General features: G+C 37.8%; 1 protein-coding gene across 4 annotated transcripts in view; it reads left to right on the top strand.

The window, feature by feature from the left end:
• The first annotated feature begins 8,785 nt into the window (after positions 1-8,785).
• The window catches only part of LOC128742512 (apoptosis-inducing factor 3-like), a 117,258-nt gene continuing 114,166 nt past the window's right edge, over positions 8,786-11,877 (top strand). The window contains exons 1-3 of one of the 4 annotated variants that reach the window (XM_053838900.1): positions 9,202-9,399; positions 9,648-9,886; positions 9,957-10,099. In XM_053838900.1, coding sequence (XP_053694875.1) covers positions 9,741-9,886; positions 9,957-10,099 — 289 coding nt within the window. In that variant the 5' untranslated portion in view covers positions 9,202-9,399; positions 9,648-9,740. Of the gene's footprint in view, positions 8,920-9,029; positions 9,143-9,201; positions 9,400-9,647; positions 9,887-9,956; positions 10,100-11,877 lie in introns of those variants that run through there. The other 3 variants (XM_053838901.1, XM_053838903.1, XM_053838902.1) reach the window with 3 other exon arrangements.

The following is an 11,877-nucleotide window of genomic DNA, read 5'->3' as shown; positions in this document are numbered from 1 at the left end:
GGAAAGTAATAGAGGTCAGTAGATCTAGGAAAATAAATAAACCTAGATAGAGGTAATCTCTACGGGGGGCTGCCCCTCACAGTGGCCGGCGCTTCCGACTGCAGGTCGCCGGCAACACTCGCGGCGTGTGGCCGTCGCACGCTGAATTATCTAATGTTACTATTGATAGTTTTTGGTGGTTAATCAATAACAAGATTAATGTTTTATGAAAGAATCTAAAATTGCTCGAATTCGATTAGTTTTTGAGTTACGCAAAAATTTCTGTTTTATTTGTATGAGAGTCCTTATCCCCCTACCACAGGGGTGAGGGGTCTCAAACCATCATTAAAAGAATGCTGGCTCCAAAACCCCCCCACATGCCAAATTTGGTTCCATTTGCTTGATTACTTCTCGAGTTATAAGGAAATTTGTATTTCATTTGCATGGGAGCCCCCCCCTCCTAAAAACCGAGAGGTGTCCAATTTCATCATAGAAAAAATTCATGCCTCCAAAAACACCCACATGCCAAATATGGTTCCATTTGATTAACTAGTTCTCGAGTTATAAGGAAATTTGTATTTCATTTGTATAGGAGCCCCCTCTCCTGAAGCGGGGAAAGGTTTCAATTCATCATAGAAAACATTCTTGTCTCCAAAAACACCCATATGTCATATTTTGTTCCACTTGCTTGATTAGTTCACGAGTTACGAGGAAATTTGTGTTTCATTGGTATGGGAGCGGCACTAAAAGCCTTTAAAGTTTTTAAGTGCTCCTCAAAAATTGTCTGGGATTGCAATTGCTTCTTACGGCAACTAAGCCAAGTGAACTCGGTAAAATTGTACTAGGTTCCTGGTCATTGCGCTATAGAGTGGAATGAACTTGCAGACGAACCAGCCAGATGTGGATCTAACCCTCCATTCACGGTTCCAAATCCATTTCGCTGCATCCCTGACTGTGTGCTGACACAACGGGAGAGCCGAACAGGCATGGCCAATTGGATGACCGTACAATCCCTCAAACAATCAAAAAAATTATAACGCCGTGTATTAGGGTTACTCAAAAGTTGACATCAAGAAATCTCAGCACGCTTACCGGTCTTGTGACAGGACATTGTGCGAGTAAATACCATCTTCGGAATCTCGGTTTCGTACAAGATAACATTTGTCGCTTGTGTAATGCCGAGCGTGATACCTCGGAACACTTGCTCTGCAATTGTGGAGCACTAATAGGACGTAGAGTGCAGTATCCCAAAAATGGTCTACCAGAGCCAAGGGAGATCTGCTTTGCGTCGCCGATCAAGGTAACAACGTTCAAAAACCAAGTCATCCCTGATTGGTACCTGTCTCGCTCCAGCTACGAGCCTATTACTTACTTAACAAGTGATAGGTAAGCTTGAAGCGTACAGTAAAAGAAATAAACGGGGCATAGCACAATAGTTCAAAATAATGGACGCAATGGTAAGAGTACTCAACAGAAGAGGGAGTTTCATAACGCAATTCTTGACAGTTATTCAAGATCAGTGTTATCGCTCAGAAGTACGAAAAATCGAGCAGATATAGTATAATAGGGACATGGCAATCGTTCGCATTATTCCAATTTTTCTCGGTGACGGTAATTGCGGCTTTTAAAAGTAGAGAGTGTTGGTTATTGGGTTATTAGGTTAGGTTACATGCTATACATGAAACTAAAACTGGCGGTTGCTGAAGGACTCAACAAACCACCTACTCATGGAAGAGAAATTAATGTATCTAAAGCAATTGCTCAGATTGAGTAATTTTTATAAAAGAGTATTTGAAATCAAAGCATATTAATAGCTAATACAATAAAAACATTAAATGCATACCTGTCTGCAAGATTCTTGTGTTTCGCAACTTTTGATGCAATTTGCAATCTATGTTCAGTAATGATTCTCTGCTCAATCGCTTGCGATAGTGCTTTTCCACTCGCGCCTCCACATATTGCGATCTCTCTAAGGCCTAACTCAAGAGCATGTTTGTCGCTTAAGGATTACTCGATCTGTATAAAACATTTCAATTAAATTATGACTGTTAAATTTTCAACCGTTAATCACCAGGTCATTGACTAATTCACAAGGGTATATTTTACGCTCAAGGATTGCAATTGGCAATCGTAAAGCCATAGCTTAGCCAGTACATTTCCTAAAAAAGTTATTTATCACAATTTGCTCCTAGTAGTTTGCGTCTCATGTGTAGTAATCCAAATATACCTGACGAATATTAAAGAAAAGATAATACCAATAATTCATACAATCAAAAAATATCGAATACTACCTATAGATGATGGTCTGCATGCAGATAGAATATATAAATTGCCTTTATTACAGTTCCAAATATACGTTTCCAACAGTCTATCCCGCAGCTCCCTCGCCGCAGTCAAGTTAAATGGAAATATTTGGACATCATTTCGCGTTTTATCCAAAAACACTTCACGGACACGTCTAAACCACCGATTGAACTGTTTAGAGCGGAAGTCCAGCACCATCCGCAATTAAAAAAATAAAACAGACAAGCTATAAATAACACCGATTACACCATAACAGTTTAGCAGTTTGTTTTTGTTAGTACACTACACAGTAAAATAATTCAACCTGTTTTCACGTACACAGAAAATAATTTAATACAATTTGTCACTTAAAGATTAGATTTTTTTTATTATTTGTTTTGCACTAACAAACTGTTCATAATATCAAAAAAATTTTAATAAAAACAAAAAAACTCACAACTAAGCACATCACTCGTGACTCAAATTTTTCGTAATGGCGGTGCGGTTTCAAATGACAGAAAGAAAAAGGGCAAAATAAACATAAAATTGTCATCAAGAAACGCGTTTCCATAGTCGGTTGAAAAGCACTAAACTTATACTGTTACGATAACCCATAAAAATGTTAAAACTACCATGATATTCTTACAGTTAGTAAGTTACCAATTTTATGGTCCTATTGACAATTCAATATTGTTATATCAAGCTGCAAAAATATTGTCATTAGAAGTATGAGAGAAAAGTCAATTTAACCACGGAAATAGTCAGCGATTTGCTTGTTGTCATAGTAGTTTTAACCACGAAACTTCTCAAGTTGACAATAATCATGGTAAGCGCTACAATATTGCAATATAGTTAAGATGACCATGCATACATGTTTCGCATTACCATGGTTTTTTTCTCAGTGTACTGTTTCAAACGTTCCAAAGGTAAAAAAATGACTAAATTGGCAACACAGTTCGTAATGTTTTATCGCCATAACTGGCAACACAGGCTCATTGCGTTTCTGTCGCAACCTTAATCGTGACTTCGTGTTAATCATACAAAAGCATTAAACAAATTGTTTTCGAATACGAACGTTATTGCTTTGTTATTGCTTGTTTGGATAATGAAGGATAAACTACGCTTTATTCACTATGAAATTTCGGCAAACCGGCGTTGAAAATACAAATTCATTTCATGCTGAATTTCATTCCATTTCTTCTGATAGAACGGTAATTCCTAGGTTTATTTACTTTGCTCGATTGGTTCCAATAATGAAACAGCGATGATGACACAATTTGACATTTTATCTGTCAAAAGCTAAAAACGACCCTTTTTACGACCGTTCAGAAACACGACTGTTTCAACCGTCGTGTCCAGTAAGGGAATGCGCGCACAATATATGCATGCCGAAATTAACTATTTCGAAAAAAAACTATATCGAGATTTCGTCCACGAATATCGATACCAGTTATATCGATACATTATCGCCCAATGCTGACCTCGCCAAATATTGAAGGATGTGCTTTTGTCCAGAGCTGCCATACAAATAGATTAATTTCTATTGTTTAGATATTTGCAACCGGAAAGGAAAGGACTTCTTAAATTGTGTTACTATTTACACATATTTTTATACTTATGATATTCAATGAATTTATATAATACATATTTTTGAATGTAAAAGGTTAAAGACGTTTTTTTATGTATTTTTAGTTGCTAAAGCATCAGTAACAATTGCACATATAAACCAAAAAATATTTGGCCACCTTTCCTTGTTCTCTTTGCGGTGATTGACGATGCGGGTTACCGCCGCAACAGGATGAAAATTTATGTAAATAACCGCAATATATGATTAACACGAAGTCACGATTAAGGTTGCGACAGAAACGCAATGAGCCTGTGTTGCCAGTTATGGCGATAAAACATTACAAACTGTGTTGCCAATTTAGTCATTTTTTTACCTTTGGAACGTTTGAAGCAGTACCTGAACTCCCCTCGGAATCCATCGATCAAGTAAATGCACAATATAGGTAATCAAATTTAAACGATCGTTATATCTGTGCTCCGCGCGTGAGGCTCAAACTTTTGAAGACTGTTCTTGTATTGCGATTATTATCTAAAATTTTTCTTTCGTAGGTTAAGTTGTGCGCCTAACAGTTGCGCGCAGTAGAGTGACTATATACAGAGTGGCGACAAGTCATCCCAAATGTATGCAATGCGGCTTTTCCAATGTTTTTCTTTCTCTTTCCTGCATACGCGTTGGATAGGTCGTCTGCTCGATTGGAATGACACTGACAGATAATTATCATTCCAATTATGACATTGTCGCCACTCTGTATATAGTCACTCTAGCGCGCAGCTCTGTTCTGGTTGCTCGCAGTCAAAGTATCTCATTTACACTCACACGAAATCTCGTAAGAAACTGTCAACGCAAGGGTGATGAGAAAAGCAACAATATTTCTCTCTCGCTCATCAGCTGAATGCTAGGGTAGCTTGCTTCGTGTTTGTCCGTTCAAACATAGACCAGTTTTTTACAAACGCAATCAGCATTTAAATTTTATCATTGTCGGTTAACGTAAGACATTGTAACTGTGTTGTTTGTAAGTCTGTACGTAATAGAACAAAACAAATGTTATCTAAGCAAAGAATAAGAGCATAAACATAGAAAACTTACACGTGCTTACACTGTCAATAATACATGATTTACCTCTGCGCACAACTATATAAAGTTGAAAAACGAAATATTTTCTCGGGAAGCACAATATAATAAGAAAAAAACTCCATCATCACCATCGTGGTGAACATAGTAGGTAGTTAAAGTGTACAATAATTAAAAAAAAGTCATAAATTTAAAAATATAAAAATTTAAATTTCGAACACATTGAATAATTCATAAAAATACTTCGTCAATTACAATCTTCTATTCATCAAACAAAATAAATAAGTAAATAATTTCAAACAAATTGGTCCACAAAAATCATTTGTTTCGTTCAAAACTTCGTCAATTATAAGTTAATAAGTAAATCTTAAAAAACAGCTTTTACGTGTGAAATACATAGTCTTTTAAACTCCATAAATGTTGCTGCACGTTTAATGTGCAACAGTTTAAATATACAACAGTTACTGTCTGCATTTGATAGTTCGAACTGGCTGCATTTGACGTATACGCTTAAAAAATTTAATTCGCGAATGAATAAGATTAACTCAGAAATGAGTGACTTTCAACTCAAAAATGAGTAAAAACCGACTCACTGTGACAAAAAGTGGAACAGCCCAAAAATATGAGTAATGGCAATTTCTCAATTCTGAGTAGTTTAGGTCGACCTCATTACTGAGTTAAATTTACTCGTAATTTGTGTAAGTACTACTCAGTTTTGGGTGAAATGGCACTCATTTTTGAGTAACTATTGCTCATTAATGAGCTTCTACAGTGGAACTCATAAAAGGAGTAAGAGTTACTCAAACTAGTGTGTGAAATACACGCATGTTTTGAACTGTTCCACTTTTCGTGAAAGTGGGTCAAATTTTTTAAGCGTGTACGATTTTTTCCTATCCGCGAATCACTCAGGTTTTTATGTGAGAAAAAAGAAGAGGGAAGTGTTTTTGCCAAGTAGCTGGCAGGCAGTCATGTTTTCGATGCCAACATGTTAGCGTTAGCGTAAACGAGAAATCATATATTCGCCACTCTTCACACAAGTTACCCCATAAAAAATCCCTGCTACTTTTCCCCCTATTTAGTAGGTTCACGTAGGGTGAATCGCCCTATTTCGCTTCCTACGAATCGGCCGATTCTTGCAACATTTACCAGCCTACCCTTATGGGAGTTTTACAGGAGGATATACCGATTCGCATGTATATAGAATCGACCGACTAGAACCGACTACGTTGGCTGTTTAGTAGGGTGATCATTTAGAGCCGGCCTACGGAAGCAGACGAAATAGGCTGATTATTCGGGAGATAAAATTTATCGATACAGACGAAATAGGTAGATTGATTGGTGCATGCAATTGGGCTCCCTACTAAAATCGATCAAATCGGAGGAGACATCGGATGACGAATTAAGTAAATCAAACTAAATAGGCGGATGAATCGATGCAAAAAGCTATGCAATCTACGAAGCCAGACGAAATAGGTTGATTAATCGGGATTTAAAATTGATCAATAGAGACGAAATAGGTGGATTAATAGGTGTATAATATTAAACACCCCAATCGATCGGAAATCACACTCTCCTTGTTCTATTATCTTTTATTCAAACAATTATTGCACAACAAAAATTTCCAAATAATATACATATATACAAGACTTGCACAAACAATACTTTTAATTAGCACCGCACCGGTCAGCACTAAACCTGGCTCTCAGTTTCTGCCACTGCGATTTTGCTCAAGCCGTATCTCCTCGTCTAATGACTTTAGTAGGGAGACTTTTCCTTTGTCCTGAAACTCAGATCTTTATTAGCGTGAATTTAATAAAGCGTTAACATTAGTCATCGTAATACCCAATACCTTATGGCTGCTTGGCCGGTTCAGTAGCAGCAAAAATTTAACCAGTACGGACACCATTTGAAGAACGTCCACAAGATAATCTTCAATATCCAAATGAAAGCCATTGACTTGTTTGGTTTTCACTGAAATCGATGAACCATGTTACATATAATTAAATAATTTATTGCACATCCGAAACATACTTCTCCAAATTTCCGCTGCTGCATCTCTGTTTACGAGAACCTCCTTTTCTAAGTGGGCTATAAGTAGCAACTATAGGAAAACTTCCCGCTGGGTAAGAAAGTGCCAGTGATCGTTGTACCGGTAGTACTGCCCTGCCGGAATCAGAGCGGCTAAACTTGGGTTAGACCCAGGTTTGGCAGCTGCTTCCTTGATAAGTTTGCAATCTGCGTTTTTTGCAATGGCCTCCGATGGTACCGCCTTTCAATTGCAAATAAAGCACAATTCAAACCACACGTACCTACGAAAACACTATTAAAATTGTGGACTAAATAATTACACTCGAAAATAGTAAACTCACCAACTATTGATGCAAACTCCACGAACATCATCCCGTAGCGCCATTTTCTCGATACTCAGATTTGTCAACAGGTATATACAGGTATTTATTCTCACTCGATTTTTCGATTGATTTAATAGAGAACCTACGATAACAGATAAAATTCGCCAATAAATCGGGTGACCAAAACTCATCTCGTTTGATGATTGATCGGTGCACTTAATTGGCAAACTAATCCTTGCAACATAAACCGACTCTTCGACCGATTTAATCGATACCCTACGATAACAGATTAAATTTGCCAATAAATCGGGTGACGGCTCAGGTGACGAAAACCGATCTCGTTTGATGATTGATCGGAGCACTTAATTGGCAAACTTAGAGTGACTATATACAGAGTGGCGACAATGTCAAAATTGGAATGATAATTATCTGTCAGTGTCATTCCAATCGAGCAGACGACCTATCCAACGCGTATGCAGGAAAGAGAAAGAAAAACATTGGAAAAGCCGCATTGCATACATTTGGGATGACTTGTCGCCACTCTGTATATAGCAAGGGAATGCGCCATTAACGAGAGCAGCAAGTACAACATCGAACAATGAAAATCGATGTTTTGCTTTTTTCTTTTTTTTCTCGCTATGTTACTGCCATTGAAATTTGACACTTTTGGAAGCGTTGACAGTTTTGGAAGCGCGATGTTATCCTCTGTCAAATACATAGCGAGGGATAGCACAGCGCATCCCCTCGGTATATAGTCACTCTAGGCAAACTAATCCTTGCAGCCTAAACCGACTCTTTCACCGATTTAATCGATACCCTACGCTAACAGATTAAATTTGCCAATAAATCGGGTGACGGCTCGGGTGACGAAAACCGAACCCGTTAGATGATTGATCGGTGCACTTAATTGGCAAACTAATCCTTGCAACCTGTACCGACTCTTTGACCGATTTAATTGATACCCTACGAAAACAGATTAAATCCGCCAATAAGTCAGGTGACGAAATGAATCTACCTACGAAACCCGACGATGTAGGTTGATTAGTAGGTTGATGACTTAAGCACCCTATTTCGTCGGTAGACGCGTAAAATGCCATCTGTCAAACTTTTTATGGGGTAGCTCTTCAGCTGTCAGTAGGGCCCACGACCGCCTGATGTTAGCTCTCGTCAACGCAAAGCAAATGAGATAAAGGTGCCAGTTAGCTGGTTTTTGCTTTTGTAATCATTCTTTCATACAATGACAGATAGGCATGGGATTTCGTATAAGTGCGAACAGGCTTAAAAATCTTTTTCAGCTTCGTATTGTGCATTTACTTGATCGATGGATTCCGAGGGGAGTTCAGGTACTGTTTCAAACGTTCCAAAGGTAAAAAAATGACTAAATTGGCAACACAGTTCGTAATGTTTTATCGCCATAACTGGCAACACAGGCTCATTGCATTTCTGTCGCAACCTTAATCGTGACTTCGTGTTAATACAAACGCATTAAACAAAATACAAAAGCATTAAACAAATTGTTTTCGAATACGAACGTTATTGCTTTGTTATTGCTTGTTTGGATAATGAAGGATAAACTACGCTTTATTCACTATGAAATTTCGGCAAACCGGCGTTAAAAATACAAATTCATTTCATGCTGAATTTCATTCCGTTTCTTCTGATAGAACGGTAATTCCTAGGTTTATTTACTTTGCTCGATTGGTTCCAATAATGAAACAGCGATGATGACACAATTTGACATTTTATCTGTCAAAAGCTAAAAACGACCCTTTTTACGACCGTTCAGAAACACGACTGTTTCAACCGTCGTGTCCAGTAAGGGAATGCGCGCACAATAGTTGTGAATAGGAAAAAATCCAACGTCAAAAAATGCAGTCAGTTCGAACGCAAGGTGAGTTAAAATAGGTGATCTAGTTTTCACAGTTTGTAGAACAGAAGTGCGCGGTACGATTGGTTAGCAACCATCGACGTTGTTTATACATTCAACAGTTTCCGCTTTGAAAATTTCGGTGATCGTCAAGGGTAACCCAGCGGGGGTGAAAAACAAATTTGAACATCAGAAAACCTCTCTTGACTAACCTTGTTCGAACGGTCAACTGCAGCCAGTCGTTAATATTGGTCAGAAATGGAAAAGTATTGGTAACTAATGTAAGTTTTCGGCTGGTAGTTCTTTAGGAAAACCCAAATAAGAAATTAAATTGACTTTATTTTTTTCGTTGTAAATTTGCTACTAACTAAAATAAACATTCGATAATATTTTACGCTAAACATACTTTCGAATTTCTCACGATAGTATGTACTCATAACGTGTCATTTTACATGCAATAAACTATGCGCTTCCCATTTTATCGCATGTTTCATAGAGTATTTTTGTAAAAGCTGATGTATACCCACAGACACACTATAGCACCAAAAAATGTCACTGCAAGATATGCACTTATAACGTCCAATGTAGAGTTCACGCACGCGCTTGAACAGTCAGCCCGAATATGAACACAAACATAATAGGAAAAATAAGAACGGCTAAAGCAAGAGAAAAAGAAAACCGTCTTCGCGATTCTCTCTCAGCTTTTAACTCATGTATAAGCAAACCAAAGACTGGCGTATCTATTTCCTTTAATAATTTAAAGTACTGGTAAGGAAATCGTAAACTGAAAATCTTTCTGTAGCATTTCTTGGTCTATAATTTTGCCCATTTTTTTCAGGTCCGTACGAGGCTTAAAAGTAAACACATTTAAGAGTGTAGCATACACTATAGCATATATCGTAACAGAATTACTCAGCCTATTCAATATGGGATGCTCCTCTTCAAAATCCAGGCCATCAAGAGACTCGAACAGCATTACAGGTAAGGCCATGTTTAAGATTATCACTACTACGAATCGGCAAGTCCAAACAGGTTTCAGTTCTATTGGCCTTGCCAGCGTTGCTGATATTGTTCATGGTTTTGCGTGAGAAAAAAAGAAAGGGAAGTATTTTTGCTTTTGTCAACACTCACGCGTTGACAGTTCGCCACGAGATTTCCTGCAAGTGCGCGCAGCCTACGAAATTCGAACGCAGGCAAGGCCAATTCTTTTTATTCGTGACTACGAAGTTACTGATATTTACTTGGTTTTTGTATGAGAAAAACAGAGAAGGAAGTACTTTTGTTTTCACCACCCCATCGACATCTCTCCATCTCTATATCGAGCTGCAGTAAACGTCAGCGACAGCATGTCCGGGGCTCAAAATTTGACAGCGGGCCCAAATCAGACTGTTGGCAGTTGAGTGAAACGCAGTGCTGACATGCTATCTCATTTCACACGAGATGTTGGCTGCGAAAACATGGTTGCCTGCCGACGGGGTGGTTTTCACACAAGTTAAGACAATTCGGCATGGGTTTTCGTTAGGGTTACCAAGTCGGAAAATTACAGAAACCGGCTGGTTATTGAAGATAATAGCTACTGTTTTACCTGACTCACTGCGAATATGCGTATTATTGAAATAATATGTAACCATACGTTTTATTCGTTTATAACGCATATGCAGTTAATATCGATAATAAACGTTTTCTTATAAGTTGTGCTTTTGTTATTGCATTTAACAGAGGTGGGCACAATTCCGCTAATCCGCTAACAGCTAATTAGCTCAGCTAACATTTTGGTTAGCGATTAGCGTTTTCGCTAATTTTTATAACCGTTAGCGTTTTTGTTAGCTTCCGCTAAATTTATGCACCGCTAAATAAACCGCTAACTTTTTTTGGCAGAAGGAAAATTTTTGAGAAAGCTCGCACAAGTTTAGGTCGAAGGATTCCAAATTCCAAACTTTTTTACGCGGACTCAAATAAATCGATATTTAACAAATTCCCCTCCTACATTCACAAAAAAAATCAAGGGAGATTTTTCGATTTTCTTGGACATCACTTATTAGGCCATTACAAATATTTAAAAAAGTTTTTGTCCCTCCGGTGTTGGGCCACTCAAGGGGGGGCTTAATGGCAAAAAAACAAAAAGAATTCTTAAACCGAGTAAAAAAAAATGGATTTTAGGCATTTTTACTTAAAGTTTAAACGTGAAAACCAAATCTATTCTTGCTTTTAATAAATACGTTGTTATTTTTCATGCAAAATTCTACGAACAAAAAGACAAAAACGAAAGAACATTTTTTTAGACGAGGTTCGGAAATTCCACTCTTTAAACTTCCATTTCTGTTTAGTGCTAGAAGCGTTAACTCATTAAAAAATTTATCCTAGCCTACCGTAATAACATAATAATGGAAAAAGGTGATGAATTTCTGTGCTCAGTTTGTAGGAAAAAGGAGACTGAAAGCACTAAAGTCCTAACGTGCTTGTACTGTTTCACCAGCGTACACTTTAAATGCAAAACCATTGTAGGAAACGCGATTCGCCGCCTGAGGGAAATTGACTATTTTTGCTCAGCTGATTGCTCTGCGACTTACCAGAGAATCATTTCGATGCAGAATAATAATAGCATCTTGATGTCTTCTTTTGCTGCTGATATAAAAGCGACCATCTCAGCCTCCGTCGCTAATGAAATGCATTCGGTTTCTAACGAAATCAAACAGATTACTGCTTCAATAGAAAAATCGCAGGAATTCTTATCTGCTAAGTTTGATGAGATTGTCACT

Source organism: Sabethes cyaneus, chromosome 3, assembly GCF_943734655.1.
Source record: "Sabethes cyaneus chromosome 3, idSabCyanKW18_F2, whole genome shotgun sequence".
Lineage (NCBI taxonomy): Eukaryota > Metazoa > Arthropoda > Insecta > Diptera > Culicidae > Sabethes > Sabethes cyaneus.
This window is presented reverse-complemented; position numbering and strand designations above follow the sequence as displayed.